Genomic DNA, 23,982 nt, shown 5'->3' on the forward strand with positions numbered 1-23,982 from the left:
TTCAATTCTAAATCCCCAGGCTCGAAAGAAAGAAGTAAATATTCATCAAATGATCAAAATTTATATTGATTTTTATTCTGCATTAGCAGCTCAAAGTCAAGATTCTTGACAGGGTGGATGTCGGTTTGAATGATTCTCTTTGAAATAAGGATACAGGCACTGGGCTGAATGCTACTGTGCATTCCTGAACCATAGGAAAAGACTATTAGAACGCTAGGAAGCTAAATTTTTTAAAGAATAGTATAAAAGCGTGCTTGTTCTGTACTGTTTTGATAACTAAATTGTTGTTATTAGTATGTAAAATGATTCTTGTTGTTCCTGCTTTACTCCATCCTTTCCATTATCATCTAAGGAAAACTTTTTTTATGGTACTTCAAAGGAAATGGTACTTCTTGTACTATAGTAACAGAGTTAATATCAGTGCTTCCCTAAAAAGTGCGTTAGAGTGCTAGTCTGCCAGAGAAAAGGAAGCAAAGATTGTAGCTGCACATTATACATCTGTAATTTTGCAGTTTCTGCTAGGGAGTAAATAAAGATCTGGGGGAGGGGATGAGGGAAGGAGGGTGGAAATCCAGGGAAGGGGAATGTTAGTGTGGATGCAGCACTGAAACACGAATGTGATGACTGTGATTACCGAGCTGTGAGATTTAATGAGAAAGCCTGTATTAGAGTGAAGTAGAAAATCATAACCATCACCTCTAGACTACAGGAGTATAATTGGATCTCAGCCCCAGCAAAAGTAAATAAGTAAGTTAGTGACATTTTTAACAAACTTAAATATATTGAGAATAGGAGGGGAAGTTATCTCGATTACTGTATTGTTGCAGTATACTTTTTTTAAGTTTCTCAGCTTGCACTAAAAAGAGATTCATTGTCATAAAATGAAAGAAAATAGTGTGTTTTTGTGAGGGGATTAAATAAGAAGCAAAGTAAGGCAGAAATACTATAACTATTACAGTATTAGCAAATTTCCCAAATGTCCTAGGTGCTTACAATTCAGTAAACATCTTTAACAGCATAGCTTTAAAATTAAATTTTACAAACAGTATGGGTAATGCTTTAATAGTATGCAAATTGCAATGAAGTCAGCAGCGGCAAAGCTGACCTCTTAGCAATACAGATATTTTATGTTTAAAACAGTTATCTTTTTACAGTTCCCTTTACCTCAGTAAGTGTCAGGTGCGTCGAGAGGCTCCTCATCAGAGGAGCATAAATAAACTCAAAGGAGCAGCAACCTGTGCCAGATTTTTATATATAGCAAGGCAGTTGCACAAATCAACATTTTAAGCTATATGTTTTGTCATTGCTAGAATATTGCTAATATTTTCGCTAAAACTCACCTATATATATGGATAGGGAAAGTAACATAAAGGGGAAAATACTTAGCCCGCATTTCCCTGCTATTTTAAAATAAATTAATTTACATTAGTTGACATATCCTTCTTCAGAGTCTGACTATTCTTGCTTAATTGTGCATTGGAGACAAAGTAGTTTTCATATTGCACAATTTTATGTTATTAATAGTTCAATATCTAAAAAGCTGATAAAAATTCCCAGTAATTTCTCCCTGTAGGAGGAAAAAATTGTGTAGTAAGAAAACATTCACATCTCTAGGGGTAACATAGCATCAAATAGACTATCAAGGCATGGAAAGAATCTCCTTCAATTTCAGAACATGTTAAATAAGCATTCAATGAGTGTCTTTGAGGAACACAGTGTAGGAGTTTTAACTTCAAAATGTTTGACACTATTGAACCTCTCAAAATATTTGACTCAAAACATTGAATCGAAAGATTTTAGGTCAAAACTTCTGCAATTTTGTGAGTTGATATTTCTAGGAAATTTTGGAACTAGTTATTAAGCACACACATATTTTTAATGATTAGGTTAATAAATATCTAGCATTTCCCAAGCATATAGAAGTTTAAAATGGACCTACTTGGCGAAAAAATAAGCTGCATTTGTACTATGAGTACAGCACAGTAAAATTGCTAAAAGGCTATAACATTTTTGTTTGCTCTGCCATGCCTTCCTGGGCTGTTTTGCATAGTTTTCCATAGGAAGCATTGGTTTTGAGAAACTTACCTTTCCTTGCTATTTTTAGGTAGACATGTATGTGTCAATCTGCTATGGGAACAGTGGGAGGCGGAATGTGCACCAGCACTCTGGAATTTCTCTTGCACAAGTGTGCTGTCCTAAATCCTGAACCTGGGTAGCTTTAGCCTTAAGAGCATGGCTGTTCTGAATGCCCAGCCCTGGGAACTGAGCTAGGTGTGTTGCTGGTCCGTGTGATTTGGTACAGAAACCCTATAGAGAAATGTGACTTTTAGACGTATCTGTGCATTGGATGATAGACAGACTCTTTAACCATCCATTTTTTTAGGACACTGCACTGCTCTAGAAGTGCAAACACAGAAAACAGTAGGAACAATAAGAGCAGGGCAAATAATGGAGGTTTTAATTAAGTAAGATTAAGTTTATAATTTTAGCACTTTCTGTGCATGACTAGTCTTTTCTCTTCTTGACTGTTTGAGGGTCCTGAGGCTGACCTAGAAAGGTCTTGAATCTTCTTTATGTACAACATATTTTTGTTCTGGCCTTCTATAACAACTTTTTTTCTCCCTGACAGGGAAAAAACCAAGGTTGTGTTGATTAATTACTAATTTCATAGGACAATTTCTGGGTTTGTAAGAATTGGGCTGTGTGGGTTTACAGTTGTGGCATATGAAGAAGTGTCACTGAAAGAGACGGAAGGCATGTGGCAGCTACGAAGAAATTCTCTCTATTACGATGATGGGTTTGGCTGGATCTGCATCCTTGTTAATTTGTGTCTTCCACATGTCTTTAGCAAACACTGTTCTGTCATCCCAGCCCTTTCCACTGTCAGAGCAAGCCTGTTCCCCACCTGTCCCCCAATTATTAGACTCTCTGTCACTCTCTTTCTGCAAGCTAGAGATGCAGACCTGCAAGACAAGAAAAGTAGAAAAGGGTCCCAGCCTTTGTTCAATTTCCATTCTTACAAGAACTTTTTTTCACCTGGCAATTTTGGGATGCTGTTGTCAGAAACTATTCGGTCTCAATTAACCTCTGGAGAGGTTAATTCTTTCATAATTTCCTTCAATGATTTTTGATATTTATGATGCAGGGAACTTCTCTGGGTTTATAACTGAGATCTGTATAATGCACTGGGCATGCCATGCTCTTGTGTTGTGTTTAATGTTACTTTGAATAGAATGAGAGGCGGGTGAATAGTCAGGAATAAAGACACAAAAGGTGCAGATTTTAAATTAGCAGCATGATCATGGCATCTTCATGGCTTTGGTCAGACAGTGCTGCTGAGCCCACACTACTGATTGCATTTGCACTCCCCAGTCCTGAAAGTCACAGGTCATGGATATCTGAAAGCCAAGGGAAACCCTGCAAAAAAGTATTACTCATATTTTATAGGCTTCCCCCCACCCTTCCCCCCATAATTTCTGATGGCTCTGAGAACTGTCTGAAGTTCTTCTTGCTATAGCACAGCCCTAACTATCTAAAATTTCATTTTATACTGTAAAGATAGACCTAAAATTCACTGTGCTGTTACTTAAACTCTACATGGAATTTAAGTACCTTGATATGTATGAACATTGTTTTGTAATTTTGCTCATTCTACGTGGCGGTTTCATATTGTTGTGATGGTTTTAGCACACTGAAAACAAAGCAATATCATTATTCTTAATATAAAAACATTTCTGAGATTTATGACAATAGAAACACTTAGCTAAGATTTTCCTGGTAACAAGCATGCCCTGATTAACAGAATTAATTTCCTGCATGATCAAAACACAGTGTGTCCTTTTAAACAGGACTCTTAAATATTCAGCTCAAAGTAAACATTTCATGATACAGAATTAAAAAAAAAATAAAATTGATTCAGTTCTGAAGAGAGTGTGCAAGATGAAGAGTCAAGGAAGCCAAAAGCAGGAAGGATAACAGACTAAGAAAGTATTCAGTAGCAATGAGGTGTCTGTTTTAATTATGCAGAGTAGGGAGAGAAAAACAAATGCCTAAACTTAGGGTAGAAGCAGTTGCTTGAAGCCTAATGCAGTCCAAGAAGCCTAATGCTGCCAAATGATGGCCCAGTGATCTTAAAGGTATTTCCAACCTAAATGATCCCATTATTCCGTTATACAAATTTTATATACAAATGTGACAAAGTCACATTTTAAAATTCTGGTGTAACTTCTTGAAAGTATTCCTTCTACCTTTGGTGTTTTCTTCCATAAAAGACCTGTTGGTTGGTGTAGGGATGGCATGATGGGTGATTAAGTCTGTCTGTATAGAGTTTTTGGACTAACTCTTGCCTGCCAAAGAATGCTTTTGTAATTTACATCTTCATGGAAGATATTCTGAACCATATAATTCTCAACATAATTTATTCAGTAGCTGTACTGTGACAGAGCCAGGGTCTTCTTTGTGTTCTGTAATAAAGCCTTCTAATAAATATGTGGACAAGTATTCAGAATATTGTGACAGAAGAAAATGTTTGAGTATTTAAGGACATAAATGCTACTCTTATCAGCTTAATTCTGGAAAGAAATTATTCTCAATTTTAAATCTCAAGAAATTTCACCAATTGCTGATATACAGAGTGACAAGCTGGAATGTGTGTCCTTTTAAAAAGTGACATCTGAGTTTGCAGTTTGTTAAAATATACATATGAGTGAGTATTCTAAGTTTACATGTTGCTTGGGGCCATCTGACCACCTCCTTGTTGGCAGAAACTGGATTGTGTCCTTTAATTTCAGAGGCTGTTTTTATTTAGTTTAAGTTCAAATAATGGCAGAGGAACAAAATATCTGTATTTCTTATATAATTCTCACTAAGTACAGTGTAGTGTGGCAGAAGTAAAGTTTCTCTACAGAACTGTAAAGAAAGGGTAATGCAAGATAGGATATTTTCATCACTTAAATTTAACTGAATGTATTATATATAATTTGTATATCTAAACCACAGAATTATTTGCCTGTAGTAATGTGGTTCCTAACAAATCACTTGTGCTCCCTGGGAGACGCTGTCTGAAAATACTTTCCTTTCAACACCAAATCAATGATATTTATTCTAGTAAATTCCAAAATAAAAAAATAAAAAAAAAAAACAAAAAAAAACAGTAGCAGAAAATCACTAACTCTGAGTTCATATCTCCAATTTACATTGGTGTAAATTTTGAGTCTCTTGTTTGACACATTATACCATATAACCTTTTATTCTCCTTCCTCCTACAGTAAGAGTCATTATCCCTTGCCTTTCTCCACTTCAGAATAAGGTCATTCCAACATGTAGGTCTAATAAGAAATACAATGTATTTTCATTGATTTGTATTGTCACTGATTACTCTTTCATGTTATATAGTGATCTGTATGGTAAAGGACGTTTTATGTTGTCCTGCAAAGCCAGTCTTAAGGAACAGATTTGTACCCCAGGCTCTCCCAATTTATTTATAAGTTCTTGGTTTTTAGAAAATGAGCTTTAGAAAATAGCCTTGAAATTATTTACCATTATTAATCAATCACTAGAACTGAGTATTAGGCAGTAGTCTAGATTTTTTTTCACTTTTTTTCCCCAGACTACAGTTTTTTATAGTCTTGTTTAGAGACTGGTTCCTTCAGGCTCAGGAAAATGAGAGAATTTTGTCATTTGATTATTGGAAATATTTTAATTAGTTTAGTAGTTTAATTTAAAACAGAATATTTTAAACTCATTCCATCCTAGTAGCTAGAGAATCTCTACAAGTGTGTAACAAGACCGTCATCAGCATCTTCATTGTCTTTTTATTGCAAAAATGGTCACTTAGAAGAAGACCATGAAGGAGAAAACTACTGCTGCATGTAATTCCTAACCTTTTTTCCCCTCCATGTTCAATTTTTCACGTATTCAGATGTACTACATCCTCAAAAAAAAGAAGGAAATGAATTTCAATTCTAAGATGGGGCACTAGGAGTAAGTGAATAATTACCTCCCACCCAATTTCTATTAGCTATATTTGGGACTATGCGTATCCCGGTAGACTTTTTGAGGGTTTGCTGTGTCCATAAAGGTGTATTGTAGAGATTGTTCTTAAGTTTGTGTTATGTAATGAATTATATGTAGGGCAATCTGAAAATGCACACAATGTAGGCTTAAATGTAAATCAAGTAGCTTTTCTGTATTTGATTGGGAATTTATAAAGTTGTTACTTTATTCTCCCAGAATATTGCAAAACTAGTCCTTCATTACCACTAAAGATTTTAAGTTGAAAAGAAACTGCAGTGGGTTTATTGCATGTCTGTGCTCTGTACTTTTTTGTATATTGTGCCTTGTACCTGTTAGCTCAAATTGTGTAAAATGTAGTTTTTTGAGACTTAAACTGATCAATACCTACTCAAGGTCTTCAAAGCCTCTTTGGATTTGCCGTTGATATCAGTATAACAGAGACAAAAAAAATGTTTAAGTACAACAGTGAGATAGATGAATACATAGAGAAAAGAAATCAGAGAGATCCATCTGAAACTCTGGGCTGTCTGAGTTTGAGTTGCTGTAATTGCTCACGAATGTTGAAGATAGAAATTGGGTTTAAAAATAAAAATAGTTGATTTATAGAGAGATCATATTTCTGAAGTGAAGGAACTGGGTTGTATTCAGGCTTCGTAGGGTATGCTGTTGAAGGAGCTCATAATCCTTAGTATAAGAGGGCCTTATAGCTGTAAGGAAGAAATTGTGGATTCTTCTTTATCCCTCTTCATATATTTACGTGCCCTTTACATCCTGCTTTTCCTTTCCCCCACTATTCTATTTAATCATTGATTTTCTTCTTCCATTTTCCATATTTGTTATTGGTTTCCCTAAAAATATTTTTGCAAGTGAACAGGGCATGACCAACCTGTGAAAAGCTGCTGCCTTTATTTTTAACATTTTTTATTTTAAAATATCGAGGAAATTGTAGGATAGGGAATTAGAGAATACAAGGGAAAAAACTATCTGAATTATTGTGATAGTTTTGCTATTTAAGAAATAGCCTGTGTTCATACAATTCAGGGTTCAGTTTTAATTTTGATGTGTGATGTTCCAGAGCTTAGGCTACTCCCTCTTTTTAGTGTACTGGGGTGGGAGGGGTAAGGAAGGTTGTGTACACAATTTCAATAACGGCCAAGAAGACCCCAAAACTTTTACCTAAACTGCAGCCAAAACCCATAGCTAAAAAAGTAGGAATTACTTAGCTTGATTTAAAAACCTGTCCTGAAAATAAGGGAATTTTTTTGCTTCAAGTTTTCCACAAGATTTCCCCTCAAGGCTTAAAGCATTCACAGATTTAATGGATAGATCTAATTGTTTTAAAAAATTACTGATCACTGACAACAGGGCTTTAGACTGAATGTGTCATGTCAACATATATAACAGAAATTAAAATTATAACAGTGGATTACTGCTTTGTGGCAAAAACAAATTAAATTAACAGATTCATAGCCTTATGTGCACAATGCATATTGAAAGACTATCCGTACTGGTGAAGAATCCTTCCAAAAAAAGAAATTCATTCAGGAACCTCTGTATACTGTGGAAGTGGACTGTTTATCAGTTCAGAGGAAAATATACTTGGGAAGCAGAACAGAAAGGTGATGCAGGTTATTTGCTGCCGTGGTTGTTTATGAGTTATATAAATGGCAATTTTAGTTATAGTTTCTGAGAAAGCAGAATGGTTTTATAGCTCTCACAAAACTTAGCATTTTACTCTAACTGGACATTCTCAGCTATTTTAGCTGATGTTTCTTCACTGGTAACTTCTGTGATTTAATTTTCCACTATTTTAAAATAGGTACGAAGGCCTTGAATTATATTTAAATACACAGTGAATGACCTGCATGGACTAGTCAGAATTTTTATCTTCTGTCTCCTTGAAAAATTGCTAAATTTTCTGTATTTTCTGGGGTTTTTTTGCTTGTTGATTTGTTTTTGAATTTCTCAAAAACATATTGGGATTTATTGAAAAACATAACTAATTTCACTGTAAGAAGCAGCTGAGATAGAAAGCGATAAAAGTTTGAATGAGAAATTTTAAAAGGAAATGGAATTTCCAAATCACTTGCATTATTTTTCAGCAAAAATTACACTAAGGCAAGGCCTAAGCAAATATAGAAACTGTTATTGCCACTAGCTTATAAAGACATTCCAGTCTTCTTTCAGACTTTCCCTACTGACATTCTTCAGTGCCTGTTTCCCTTCACTTGCTTGCATTTTTCTTACATTTTACAGACTGCCCTTCTCTCTAGCCCTTTCACTACTTTCTCTTTATGACTTCTGTTGTTCCACAGATTGGTAACTCTGCTGTGCTGTCAGCAAACAAATAAACTCTTTACTTCCCTGCCTCACACAGCAGAAATTGCAGGAGAGTCCTTATAGAAAAATTTCCTCCGTGCCATTTGCATTTACTTGCCATAGCACCAAATATTTAAGCAGGCATTCCACTCCTAATGGAAATAGCAGTATGTAGTTACACAGAAGTAGCGATTTTTGAAGCATTATCAGAATTTGTAATGCGTTTTTGTTTCAATGAAGTATATTAAAAGAAAACAATGGCATATCAGCCCCAAAGTGCTTTTGAACTTACTCTACGCTCTGTTCTTTCTGCTGTTCCTAGGGGCAAGTGTGGCCAACAGCAGATTTTATCCTTGTGTCATCTGGTTCTCTGAGCCTCAGAAGAATACTGATCACCACAGCTGCAATAAATAAAGTGTCTATTCAATAAGTTATGATGCCAAATATTATTCCACATTCTTCTGGACAGGCACAGTCTGATGGAAAACAGCACATCTCACTTATTGCCTTTTTCCTTGCAATTAAAGTTGCTGAGTAATCAGTCTGTTCCAGATACAGGAAAGGAGAATGTGAATAATGCCAATCTGCTTGGGTTTGTTTACAATTACTATTTAAAGGAAAAATACCTGTAGCAATATGGCTTTCATTAATTATGAAGCACAGACAGTGTGTTAACAACATAAATCTTGAAGCCTGTAAGAAAAATATCTTCATGTATCTACCTGTTCTATCACGGTGCTTGGTTTCTAATATCTTTTTTATTCATGCTTAGACATTTTTATGTAGCACTTGATTGGATATACATCTCATGGAATATATAACAAATTCTCTGATAGAAGCTTCAATGGTTCATTTCTAGCATTTGGGATTATGCTGTAGTTCTTCTCTGACTTAATGGTTCAGCCTTTTCACTATCTCATACAAGGAGAAAACAATGGTGTGAATAATTTGGTTAAAACTGTTGCAGTCCATAAATATTTGTTTTAAATGAATTCTTTCTGAATTATTTCTTTAATGTTCTGTTTTGTTTTCTCCCCTCTTTGTTTTCTTTTTCTAGGCTGAGGTTCAGCTATGCTATCTGGAAGCACAAAGAGATGCTGTTGAACAGATGTCCTTAAAACTGTACAGTGAGCAGTACAACAGTAGTAGCAAGCGAAAGGAAGAGTTTGCTGATATGTCAAAAGTTCACACAGTGGGAAGTAATGGGTAGGGAACTATTCTTTTTGTTGTTTTATTCTCACTGATCTGTTTTGGTTTTTTTTTACATGATACACTTTTTCTTACTACTAGTTAACCAGGATTTTTCTTTCTAGGCCAAGAGGCAGGGAAAAACTGTTTTTATTGCTCTCTTTTTTTAAAAGTATATGGATGCAAAAATAATGAGTTCTGGATAATTTATCCAAATGATGGTTTGTTCATAGTAACACCTAATATAATCTAATAGTTAACTGTTACATGAATTTTAAAAAAATTATTGTGTCCTTTTTCTTTAGGCTTTTCTTCTCCAGCAGCTTCATATTATTTGATTTCTTAACACCTTCCAAGGAATAATCTTGATAGTGTAATCGTATCTCTGCAAGACCTCTATAATCATTGTCCTCCTAGTGACTAAGAAATATGAATATGAAGCCATTCAATTGTAGTTCAAGCATCCAGGTTTTTGTACTTCAAGAAAGCATTGATTTTAACTGTTTTTCCTTTTTTTTTTAGGCTGTCTTTCCTCTACTTGTTTTTTCTTTTAATTAATGTTAGCACACATATACATGTGTATATCATATATAAAAATGTGCATTCAAAAGCATTCTTTCTTAATATTTGAACAAATTAATCACTGGAATATGCTAAAATGAGTTCTTGCTTTCCTCTCTTTTTCACAATCAAGGAAACTTGCAGTTCTGGAAGAAGACTTTTTCTTTAATGTCTTCTGAAAACCATATCTTCCAACTACTAGTGCCCCAAAATGAAAATAGAAAAACCTACCAGTGGGATCATAATAGTGTAGGCAGGTCAAAGGACCCAACTAGTGCTCATTGTTTGGGGATGCCCTCATCCTGATGGAAGTTTCCTTGTAACTGGCAAGTAGAGTAGAACTTTTGCCTGCAATTTCCTATGCAAGAAAGTCTTTGACAAAGGTGTTCATGAGTTCTTTATCTCCAGAACTCCCCTTTCCAATTGTTAACTCAATGTTCAGGTCTTGGAAACACAGTTTTATTAAATTACCAACTGTAAAGATAAATAAGCCTTGTAAACATCCCCTCCTATTATACAGAAAGGTGGCTGTTTTAGAAAAGTTGATGTGGGCTAATTATGTAGGATTACTGAGATCTTGATTAAATATGCAGAAATCTGTCAGATTCTCAAACACGGCAGCGCAGCTAGTGGCAACCATAAAAATTATTTGTTCAGAATTGGTGTGTATATGTATATAAATGTACACTGAGGGCTACATGTTCAAAATCAGCTTCTAATTTTGCAGCCATCACTGAATGTGAGCAAGGCTTAAGCTTGGAATATTGAGGAGGGTGTAAGACACATCAACAGACGCTTGATTTTCCTGAGGGGAGGGGATGTAAAGCTTTATGCTTCACAGAGAAATCCAGTTTGTAACTCTACATACCGTATGTGATAATCAAATAGTTTCTTAAATGCACTTGTTTTCACTTGTAATTCTATGCTTTGAATTGGAAATTATCATCTGGTAGTATTTCAAACCTGTTTAGTGCTGTGGCTGCCTTTCTGGGCCCATAAGGCCATCTCAGACCATAGAGGCTTAACAGTGACTTCAGAAGCCAAAGGGCTAGAATCAGACCAGTACAATACCACTTATTCAGCCATTGTAGAAACTAGCAGGGACTAAATTCAGCTGGAAAACTTTTAGTTCAACCCATCTGAGGTGCTGTGTTGAAAAACATGAAATTCCTTCCAGCTATTTAAAAATATAATTGATGCAACATTATCTTATTGCATAAAAACAATGGACAGAAACTCCACAGTAGCATGACCTAACTAGAGACAGATCTCTACAGAAAAGGGCCATTTGCACAAATAAGGGTATCTATCCATTTGCTGTTGTGGAAGTTTGATCTAGGAAAAAGAAGCATGTCCACAGGGAGAACAAGAGATATTTTAAACTAAGAATTTTTTATATGATGTGTGCATGTGTGTGTGTAGGAGATTAGGGAGATGACTTTGTGCAGGAAACAGCTAAACTGAGATAGGTAGGGTAGTATTTGCAGAATAGTGTGATTCTAGTGGGTGTGTAAGGAACCAGAGATTTCCTGCAAAACAGTAATCTTGTTAAAACAGCAATAGAGAAGGTTTTCATTTATTAGCATGAAAATGGCCAAAGTGACAAAGAAGGAGAAAATAATGAGTATCCACTGCAGGAGAACACCAGCTAGCCAGGAGCTAAGAGGTACCCCAGAGTAGTTTATGGCAGGTCCAAAATGTTATGGCAAATCTGGCTGGAAATACTGTATCCCCTCAAAACTGGAGATGAGTTCATTGAGGTCCTGTTGGGAGATATGGACAGCACCATTGCACAGCATGAAAGCCAGATCCTGAGATCCTGTCATCAGTGGGTACTGGGCCTTTGTGCATGAGACTTTGAGAGAAAAGCATTAGAGGGGGCTTTAAGTATGTGCTGAACATAGCGAAGTTTTAAAATTGTGTAAGGTGATAACTCTGAATTCTTCTATATCTCCCTAATAAAAACATGTCAAAAGAGTTCTATAAAATTATGACCCGGAAACTTGAAGAGATATTTTGTCTGGCTGAATTTTTTGGTGGGTGTACCAGTGCGTTAACAGTACTTCTAAATGCCATGTGAGTTCTGCCATCAAAGAAATACAACAAACTGGAAGTGCGTGTTAAACATGGGGGAAAAGGCTGATGGAAATAGCTTCACATTCCTTTTTATTTATTAATGCCACAGACGAACTGGTTTTCTCATGAGAAAGGTGCTCATGAATTTTCATTCAAAATAATAAATTGGTGTCCACATTTTAAGAAATATGTTTAGGGTTCAAGGGATTAGACATGCAACTCTGCATATCTGATTCTTGGTTTACCAAGACAAAATATACTTCTTAATGTAATTTTAGTTATTACATAGCTAATGGTTTTAGCTTATTAACCAACAAACTTCATCAAGGAAGCAGTTTTTACCTGCCCTTTAACTAATATTATACATTTTTGTTGGCAATGTTTGGGTACTTTTAATAGAGGATTTTTTTCTTTTTCACTAAACAGATGAACTAATTTATTAATTTTTTAGTGTTTGGTGAATTCAGATGATCAACCAAAATTGGATCTTTTCTATGATAATTGCATCTTTGACAAACGTCAGTATTTCAGAAATCATGCTTTCCCTGGTTCTGCCTGTGGCGATATAGAAGAAAGATCTGCTAAGCTCAGGAAAAGTAGATTCTGAATAAAAAAGAAATATTAAATATATCACAGAAATACTGACAGATATGTTTCAATCTTAACCTCTTTCTAGTCCTACGATTCCTTGATTTTTTAAAATATCTTTTTAGTAGCTTAGTAACTTGCATCCTCTTCCAAACAGTAATTTAATAGTGATCACTAAATCCACTCATTTAGATGCAAGATATTAATTTTAAAAAATCTGGTTTTAAAAATATCAAGTATCAGAGATATTCTAAAACCACTGAAAGTATTGCAAACACATTAAAAACATGTTGATGATGCTCTGACTGACTTCGCTAGGCTGACTTCTATATCTTCAGGCTCAGGCAAATAACTGCCATAGGCAGTTGCTTAAAAAGACTCCTAGATGACTTGACTTTACTTCAGAAAACAAGAGAAAATAATAAAAACCAAAACAAACAGACAAAAAACCAAAACAAAACCAAAACCCCACCCCCCCCTCAAAAACTGCAAACAAAAAACCCAAGAAACCCCCCAACCAACAAAAAAAAAACACTTTAAAAAAAGGACAGAGTAAGTACATTATGTAAACTATGGGGAAGAAAACCAAATCTCTTTTGTCTTGTATCCCTTCCTGGGCTTTTCCCAGTGAATCCTGTTTCTCTCACTCTTGGTTTTGGGTTGCGTTTCTGTTTAGAACATTACTTTGAAATCAAAATATTCAGTCATTTTCTAGTGCTCATCTATGTTTTATAAAGGTCAAAGAAAAGTGCGTTTCTGTTTCTTTAAAAGATTGGTTCATTTCAATACGCAGATAAATGGACCAATTTGGACTGTAAGTAATATGTGGGTCTATAGATGCAAAGGATATGTTTGGATCCAGCAGGTCTCTTGCCTATTACAGAAAAATCCAAGTCTACCTCCTAGTGCATTTTCAAAAGGCATCCCATGCCATTCTGCGTGTAGGCTTTGTTTCACATCATCTTCATATATTACTTTAGGATTTTCACTGGTACAAGCCATCCAAGTCCAACGGAATCTATAGCAATTTACAGGTTATGAAATCTAACATCTTCTGTTATAGAACATGTGTTTTAGTAACTGCCTGCTGGTTTTACATCTTTGAATAATATTTGGATAAGATGGAAGAGAAGAAAAGGAGCAGTAGATACTGAAGATGCAGAATGGTAATACTGCTTTCTGAGGAAGGGATGAAGATTCAGTAACACTGCCAAATATACAATTCAAAATGGAACTTAGTTTTATTTTAGTTTCCAAATGATATCTGAGTCAAATACCTCCTGAAACAGGAAAAAAGCCCTGAACTCTAAGTGAGACATATTTCAATAATAGTAACCTGACCTTTTTTGCTTGCTCTTCTTTCCTTATGGTAACACTGCTTACCTTCTCAGGGCAGCAAGCAGTTTTAAGTGCACCTCATAAATTATTGAGTAAAAGTATACCAAGTACAGTGGATTAAACTAGAGGGTTACTTCAGAAGCAGGAATCAGTGCTTGTGCATTATACAATACTTCCTTTGTTGTCAATTCATTGAAAATAATACCATGGAAAGCAAATGCTTTCTTCTCTCTTGCCTGCTTTCTTGAGCAAAGACAGTTCTACTTGTCACAACTTTATCTATAAGCTTTCAAAATTACCACGCACGTGGTACTCTAGTTAATAACAAATAAAACTGCAGTGGTACTAATGACATTAAAAGTGTGTTTAGTTTATTGTTTCTCTGTTGAAGCACTCCTCATTTTTTAATGAGCTGCTAAAAAAGTTCTTAATAATTGGAGAAATTAGCTTTAGTGGAACATGCACTGTTCTTTGATCAATATGGGAGTTTTTTGATACTGGCAAAGCTTTTGTTAGTTCCAATTTTGCAAATTTGAAGATCCCTTTTCAAGAGGTATCTATTTGACGAATGTGCAGTTTTTCAGCATGTACTTTCTGTCTTGTATCACAGTGTTTTAGAAGAATCTATGCTTTACTTATTCACTAGGCTTTCAATAGAGAATCACATTAATCCTTTTAAGCTCCTTATTCTAATGATTTATTTTGTTGAAAACCGTAGTGATCCTCCTTTGAATTTTAATGATTGCTGGCTATTCAAGGATTCATTGTTTTGACTTCCTGTCCTTACCTTTGTTTCTTACATGTCTGTAGGGAACACCTGTCTAATACTGTATCTGGCCTTAGTTCTCACTGGCTTACCATATTCACTCAAGCCTATCTTAAGGCGTTAAGTTGAAATGCTAGCTACTCATCCATGAAAATAAATGTAGGATATTTACAAAGATAGGCAGATAGACAGCAGAGAGATGGCTGAATGGATTGAGTAATTTTTTTATGTAAATATTATTTTCATATGAATTATATCAAGGTGATTGTTGCAAAATTTGCTCAATATAAAGCCAGCACTGTAAAAATAATTAAACAACACCTATAGGGGATTTATATTTCAGAATTTTTGAAGCAAATGCAGTATGCCAACAGTAGTCAGGATTTGGCATCAGCTGCTGAATTTAGGTCATGGCACTGGCTTAAATTGGATTTCAGTTTTCATTTTCTTCCACACTGTATAAATACAGAATGTCTCTTTAGAAATATAACTTGGAACATCATGAGTTTTCAAGAATATATTATTCTAATACAAGATTTTAACAACTACACAGTATTTATGCATAATACATTTTGTTCCTTATCTACAGCCTTTTGGACTTTGATTCAGAATACCAGGAGCTCTGGGATTGGCTGATTGACATGGAATCCATTGTGATGGACAGCCATGACCTGATGATGTCAGAGGAGCAGCAGCAGCATCTTTACAAGGTTAGCACTACGGTTACTGCCTTTACCTAGCTATAGAAGATCTGATTAGCTTGACAAGTCTTTCTCTCACAGGATATCGCTGCGTTCATTGTATGTATCATGGTGTCTATTAGAATTCCCTTCCCTGTCCCCAACCTCATTTCCATCCCCTGTGCACTGACAGGCTGCACCGACATCATAATTGCAAGAAAGTTCCCTTTATCACATTCTATTTGGTGTAATTCTATAGAAGGACAAAGATTTGTCTTCAAGATGAATAGAAATAAATGAAACTGCATTAATAAATAGACTGAAACAAAATGAAGGAAAAAAATGAAATGGGAACTTTTAACAAAATGTGTTTTGATTGGAGCTTTCAGCTGGATTTTTATCCACCTTTCAGACATCATCTGGAAAGAAAGACATTTGCCTTGATTTTGGTTTGCTGCTGCCAGGATTCAGGACTCTTCCAATTTAATTTTTATTAGTTACACATAAAGTAGATATTGTCATGTTAAGTCTTCACACTTGGTTGTGATTTGAGCAACATGATTTTGAACTTGTAGGGTGAAGCTATAGGGTCTAATTCTAGCATATATATATGTACATGTGTGTGTGTGTATATATATATATATGTATGTGTATATGTATATGCATATGTACATACATGCATACAGACACACATGGTTTCTTTTATTTGCCATAGTAACCTTAACCCAGAAGATTTATAATTTCTTTTAGATACATAATACTTGTAAGAACTTCCTCAAAATGTGTGATTTGATCCTAAAATTGATTCAGGCTTCACTGTGTGTCTGAGGAGCTGGGGGTCTGAAGGGTGGGGGGGCAAGGAGGGGCTTTTGAAAGAAATATCAGGCTGCAGTAAATCTTCCTCATTTAGGCAATTTTTATTGGAGTAATTCTGACAGTTGTCATCCTTGAATTGCTTTGAGCATATGGCATATTTCAAAGAGCAGATTGTGAATCATAAAAAATAAAATTAATAACTAACCACAGAATCAGCAACACTATAATGACAAGAAACAACTACCCTCTAGCTTTTTTTTATTTCTTATCAAATAAATGTTACATTCAAGGTCAAATAGAAGTTGTTCTCTTCCTTATATGATTGCATGATTCGGTAATTTCTTAAATACAATGATTTTTTTCTTGCTTTGGCATCCTATTTTCTTGATAGTGTCTTTGAATTTTATTCTTTCTTATTTTAGTTATTCTATTTAAAATACCCAGTAAGAAGGGTTTGTCATGTGAGTTAAAATATGTTTATAAATGCAAATATAGTTTGGATCCAAACTATTTAGGCTGTGAGTTTCATTCACTGGCCTCCATTTCTTGCTTTTACAATTATTGTTTATTTTTGCTATTGTCTTTTTCCTAACACTGTAAATACTTAATCAGACTTAATTGCATATTAACAGAAATAAACAGTGCCAGAAATGAGTAAAGATTTTCTTGTATGTCTAAAATAAGGTGTTTTGGTCGTTAGGGCCTGTCTGTATAAGGCCAGCCTGTAGCATGACAAATTTAACCACTAGTTTTGCTCCCATACTAAAAAAAAAAAATAGATAAACATAAATTTTAAGGTAACAATCCATCCATCAATATGAGAAGGAACAAAGATTAAGCATCCAGTTCAAGTATTTTAGATACTATTTGGTATACTTCCTCTCTTATTTCCAAATGTAACCCCTAAGAATAATTATAGATGGTAAGGCTGAGATAATAGTGCATGATGAGAAGAGTAAAAAAGGGCAACAATTTAATAATATGTACAGTATAATATGGTGAAAAATGGGTAATACTATATATGCAAAATGGGAATAGTTTCTTAATGTTATGAAATTCTGAATGTGATAGGCATGAAACTTCCAAAAGTTTGTATGACAGAGTAGCTGAGTCTGCAGCCTGTGCAGCAGAGACAAACCAGCAGTGATTCCCAAGAACAGGCAGCTTATTTGTCCTGCAATTTCTGCCAGGAGGTTACAGGCTACTGCGCCAGATTTGAGCCCCCATTCCAAAACTGCTTATCTGGTACTTGGTCACTACAAAACCACTTGAAGAAGGGTAGGAACAGACTCCTTGCCCTCCTGCAGTGACAATTCACTGCATTTACCTTTATAGTAAGAGCAGCAAGCAAATTTTTAAGGACTGACTAAAAGCCTTAACTAGAGATGAGGAGTTTGTTTAAGAGTTGACTGAGAAGCATCCACAAAGCAGGACTATTTGCAGGTATTGTAAAAATCTTAAGAGCATTGCATTTAGAGCGATCATTCTTTCAAAAGAAAAAAAAAACAAAAAAACCAAACCAAAAAACAACAACAAGAAACCTCCAACACGACAATGAACAACTTCTCAAAGTGTTGAAAGCCCGATAATTTCATTTAAAAGTAGACAAAGGATAACATTAGCAAATGGAATTGAGGGAACAATTCTGCACTAGCAAAGGTAAGACCAGATAAATCACTAGCTCTTTACCATCCCTAATTTTAGAGATTTGTGTAACAATGAATCATGTCCTCAAAAAGAGTATTAATAGTTTTATAAAACTAGCCTAGTAAACCTCTCTTCTGATCAGTGGTGACACCCATTTTATTCAGAGGCTTTTTGAGAGTCGTGGATGGTCGAGTGCTCATGAGCACTGCCTGCGCTTCCCAGAGAGCACAGCCGTTCTGGTCTGCAGGGACAGAAACCCAGGCAGCTATTATTACCAGAGCTCCTCAATGATGTGGGGTGTTATGAAAACACAGGTCTTGCTCTGGTTTCTCTTTATCAATTACATCTTCAAATGTGAACGTGCTAATTGCACTCTCTGCATTTTCCTGGATTCTCCTAAAACCACAGATCTCTCTTCTCAGTTGCTGAGCTGACAAGTAATTGCAGCTCAGAGCCAGCTCAGCAAGCAGCCCCTGCCAGGGAACCTGCTGTGGTATCACTATTACCAACAGTAATCATTGCCCCTAAGGAGTCTATGAATGGGAAGGAGCAATGATGAAACAGGTAATTCAGAAGGGGCAAGCATACATTAAAGCAGCATAACACAATATAAAAATGCTAATATTGCATATAGGAAAATGAAATATATTTTCATGGTTAGAGTATTTTCACAGTATCTATTTTCAGAGGCAATATATACTTAAGTCAGCTCTCAGCCTAATTTTTTTTCTAATATTCCATGAACTTCATAGTTTTTTACTAGGATCCCTATTATCCCTCTTTAAGTAGGTTTTATTTTGCTCTCATAATAGGAACAGCATAGCCATATTTTATGTAATACTGAATATGAATATACTACTTTCTCTAGACTTCCTAGATTTCAGTTTGTAGATTTTAAAAAAAAGAGAACATAGACCTAAATGATTTCTGCTCTCCAGCTCTAAACTAGCTCTAAATCAGCTAGTCTTTGATAAAATGGCAGGAAAAGAATGAATTGATGACAGTTTATTTTTCCTCTAATGCTTTATCTATTAATTAAGAAAAAACTAAAAGGAACACTTCCATGTTTTGGATTCTTACTTCTTTGTACTTCTATAGCAGCTCAGTTTGATGCCAAATGTATCATGTTTATTTCATTTTAATCTACTGCATGTGAACCTGATCTTATAAGCTCTAAGTACACAGAACTTGCATTGACTTCAGCTGTATTCATATGCTGTTACTGGAGGATCAAACTCAAAGAATTTAAACTCTGCTAATTAGCCCTTTAGTAGGAACTTGAGTGATTCTGTACCTTGAATGTTCAAAAATGAAGCAAATCAGTATTTACAAGAACTGTCGAGATTAGAAGTGAGTATACTGGCAGAAAAGTTAATGATAATTCTTTCCATTTTCCTCTGAAGATTAATTACAAAACTTAATTGTGTTAGATTAAAACCCTATTTAAATAAGTACAGTATGATTGTTAAAATTGTTAGTATGTTCAGAACAAAATTAACCAAGCATTTGAAAATATAAAATAAAATAAATATTTTTTTTTCTGATTACAAGCAGCGTATGGTGGTTTTAATGCAAACTGCATAAGCCATAAGTCTTTTACTACTAATTCTTCAGCAATGATTATGATAGATGGAAAAAGATCCATATGTAGTAATGCAAAGATTTTGAAAGCATTTAGTTGGTACAGCTTTTGAACAGGTTAACTGCTGAGCTCTTTCATCAAGGGGAAGTGGTCCACTGTATTAAATAACACAAAAATGCACATCAGAAACTAAGCAAATATTTCAAAAAAAGTTGACGGGGAAAAAAATCTCCCAGCATTTTTTGTTTCCCTGCTGGAAGCTCTATCCCTGCTTGGAAGGTGCAGTTAATTTCCTCCTCTGGGTGTGCTGCTGCTCCATTGTGCCTTTCTCGCTGGCTCAGTGTGCTGTGGCCCGGAGTGGATCAAACAAACCGTGGTGAAAGTTTCCCTCATTTGCATCACTTCTAGACAGCCCTGTCGTACTCTTTGCTGACAGGAAATCACTGTCTTTGTCACCTTTTTTCAGTGATCTCCTTTTGGCAGAGATTGGCCATGTGACCAGGATTAATCACAACAACAGTTCTGGCTCAGAACTCAATGACATGTTTTCCTCAGCACTTCAATAATGGTGTAGAGGAGTCAGTAGGAAATGACTACATTAATTTCAGAGTGAAAAGATAATTAACACTTAAGGACTAGTGCTATAACCTATGGAGCTATTATTCAAATTAAAACTAATTTATTGCAAACTTGTGAAAAACAAAAACCACAAAAAACTGTTTTTTAAACAACTGTTAAAATAATCTTGCAAGAGTCCCTGAGTTTAAAAAGAAGCACAAACTATATTTAATGTGGTAATATAAATACATAAAGACTTCAACATTTGAAACTGGAGGCTAAAGTATGTAAAGTGCTTACTTAGATGATATGAATAGGATACTGGCAAACAAAAGCAGCAGTGTGCTCCTAGAATGCTGTGCTTCAAGGAGTTTCCTTGGCAACAGAAATGCAGTTCCAAAAGTAGACAGAACTTTCCTCAGAAAACATACTATTAATAACAACCTTCCGGAACAACTTGGAACAATTTGACTACTTGGCAATAAAATGCCAAGTGTTCTGCAAATTAATCTAACACATAAGAGTTATATGTTTCTCTTGCCCATAATTCTCCTGAACTGGGGGCCTGAGTTCTCTGCTGTTAGCGGATACAAATGTGCAAAGCGGTTCCAAATGCTGCACAAACAGAGAGACGGCTCAAATAGCAGCAGCCTATAAGGATCAATTAATGTTCTTCGTATCATTTTAACTTGTAAACCAGATTAGTTTAATTGGATTACTTTGTTCCACTTAAAGCAAGTTCCGCGTACCTACTGAAGCTGCATTGCAGTTCAGTCTTTATTTCAAGTAGATTTTCCATACAAAGAAAACTTATTAAAAGATTAACAGCCTGAAGAGTGATATATTTGGACAATATGCTTAGGGGATTGGTTATAAACTACAAAATGTGAAGTTATTTGCTCCTAAGCTGCATATTCTGCACAGTCCAGGATGCTTTCTGTCTGTCTGGTAACCCATCAGTGCCTGCATGGAATTGCTAAAACAGTCAGTTTTAGTCAGAAGAAAATGATGGTTGTCAGTTTAGAGGAAGCTCTCAGCACATGTCAGGATTGAGACCCTTGTAGGGAGTAACTACAAATCTGCTATGCATGCAGTAATTTTAGGCATGTCATCATTTCTGCATGAGCCAAAAGAATAAACTAATTTCAGTTTGGCCTTGCCAATAGGAATCATTAGAATTCCACTAAAGGCCATAAGTTTACTAGACAGGAAAGGTAGGCTGTGCTAGTGCCTTGACTTTCCCCGAATTCTGAGCTCTAAAGGTTAAAAGTAATCAATATCTCATTGTGCAGCCTGATAATAAGTAATAACCATGATGTTTAAATCTAAATGACTGCAGATAGCACTTAGGTGTGTTGACCCATTTGGAAGGGCTTTTTAATTGCAATCAGAATAGTCATTATAGTTTGCTAATCAACTTTTAGGCTACCTTGCAAAAATCACCGCCTTTATGAAAAATTACTTTAATTCTATTAGCAGTTATGTCCTAAAGTGAAAGCTTTTATTTCATCTGACAAAATTTTATCTGCAAAATATCTGCTAAGATAGAGATACTCACTAACAATAGCATGTCTATTACTTAGGTAATAGTATGTCTGTACATATGTCTACATACATGAATTGATACATGCCTCAGTGGAAGTTAATCTTTGTTTCTTACACTGTAGTATGTTTTTAACTGTCATGTATTTTAAAATGACTTTGCACAGAACTGGCTTCAGTTACTGTTCTTCACAAAGTTCAGTAATTTTCATGTGCTAGGCTGGATTTTTTTTTCCCCCAGCAGATTAAGAACCTCTATGACTTTCTCCACTAGGTAGGAAAATCATGGTTTGTATGAGAAGTCTCAAAAATGCATGATATACCAAATAGCAGTAAAAGTCTGACTGCTATTACAGTCTTAACTAAATGAGTTCAGGACCTGACACAGCAAAGTTTCCCACTCTCTCATTACAAGGGGTGATGAAATTGGTTACATTTTTCTGCACAAGTATTTTCACTTCAGTTGCACTGGGGATCAGAGTAATAATTCCTTTGTGACCCATCCTATAACAACTAGTTCATTTTTCAGTGGTTCATATGTTCATGTAACAGGATTAAATTCCTTGCTAATTCTGGCAAATTTTGTATGTTTCAAAGCAGAAAATATAAATATTGTTGGGAAAATTCTTACTTAAAGCAGAGAAATGTTATGTTTTAATGTCTTATATAATTACAATAGGAAAATACTCATTGCCACATCTACAGAATTAAAATATCTAGAAAATGAATACAAAAAGAATGTGAAAAATATTTTTACATTTTCTTGGTTGCTTTCACATTTTTTTTCAAATGTAAACAGGCATTTTTGAAGAGAGTGTTGTAATTTGTACAGAGCAGACTTCCGGTATTTCTGCAAAAAGCAGCTTCATGCATTTCCTAAGAAAAAGTGGGTTTCTCCCACTTCTTCCCAGCATGATGTTGACGATGAACTTCACATTGTAGCAATGCAGTATTTACTGAGCTTGTAGCAAAAACCAGCACAGCTTTTTGGAGATTAAAGCAGTGTGTCTAGAATGAAAGAGGCATTTGACTTCAAACAAAAGTAAATGTGTACCACATAGCTGTCATCACCATTCCTTACTACAGCTGCAAAACATGGACAATTTACAGTCATCACGTCAAGCATCTTAGTCAACTCCACATGCTCTGTGTTTGTGCCCTTGCTGCTATAAAACAGCTAGATAAGGTCCTAAGCAGTGAGACTTAAAGCTGCCTTCCACTGGTCTCTCCAGTTAATATATTGAAATAAGATAAAATGAGAAATGTTAATAACACAATGCCAACATGATTTTTGAAGCTCTGTGTGGACATGATACTGATTTTTCTAGCAGCTTGGTGTATCCATCTGTTTTAAAGCAGTGAAGATAAAAATATAATGAGCAAAAATTATAGGTGGCAATAGTATTATTATTCTATTCCTCAAGTTAGTTGCCAATTTTTAATGCATTTCCCTATTTTTCCACATCATAGTCCAGGGGAAAATAGAAATTATTTTAAACTCATAGGAACTACATGGTTTATCTTTGATGTTTTGCTTCATAAACATAATACAGGAACTACTATTTTCTTCCCAAATTACTCCTCATCAGTATACCTCAAAAATAAGCAATACTGTAATATTTCTTTCATAAAAATAAACAAAAAACAAATGACCACAGAATAGTTTTTTGGCAGGTTTTCTATATGAAACCCAAATTCACTAAATCTCCATAAACTTTCAGTGGTAATATATACAATGAATTTATGTCTAAATGATAAAAAATAAGTTGCAGTGAAGTGTATCAGTTTATAATCTCCTGAATTTTTATTTGTATATGTATTGTCTTTTTATTTTTATAAATATATATGATAGACTGTATTTATATATTGAAAATATGTAAAATATCAATATAAATTATTTATGTGTATATATTTGAAACCTTTTTACATACTTAAGGTTGGGTGGTATTTTTACTTTGTGTGTATACACTTTTCATATATTGTACTAAAAATAGCTACATCATTTGGTCCAAATTTCTCCTTCTAACAAGGTAAAATAAGGAATCACTGTAATTTAATTCATAATTTTTGCAGTTGTGGCTGCATCAGGTCCAGTGGAGGCTTAGGACAGGCTGCAATCAACTCCTATGGCGAGTGTGAATATACTTGTGGTTCTTAACTTCTTGTGGGTGATGTTGTTTTGCAGAAATCATGGTTGCTATAGAATGCCAGTGATCATGAAACTGTAAATGTTAAAGTTGGCTCTATGAAGAGATGCTTTTGGGGGGAAAGAGCTGTAGAGCCCTTCACATCCTGTTCTGGAATGA

At 35.0% G+C, this 23,982-nt stretch overlaps 1 protein-coding gene across 4 annotated transcripts in view; it reads left to right on the forward strand.

Moving 5' to 3' along the window:
* Window positions 1-23,982, forward strand: part of AKAP6 (A-kinase anchoring protein 6) — a 257,384-nt gene that overhangs the window by 165,058 nt on the left and 68,344 nt on the right. For all 4 annotated transcript variants that reach the window (XM_054275178.1, XM_054275179.1, XM_054275181.1 and 1 more), the window contains exons 8-9: window positions 9,392-9,540; window positions 15,441-15,561. In XM_054275178.1, coding sequence (XP_054131153.1) covers window positions 9,392-9,540; window positions 15,441-15,561 — 270 coding nt within the window. The remainder of the gene's footprint in view (window positions 1-9,391; window positions 9,541-15,440; window positions 15,562-23,982) is intronic.

This window comes from Melozone crissalis, unplaced genomic scaffold (genome assembly GCF_028551555.1).
Source record: "Melozone crissalis strain CALT ecotype California unplaced genomic scaffold, PUWL_Pcris_2 ptg000018l_1, whole genome shotgun sequence".
Taxonomy (NCBI): domain Eukaryota; kingdom Metazoa; phylum Chordata; class Aves; order Passeriformes; family Passerellidae; genus Melozone; species Melozone crissalis.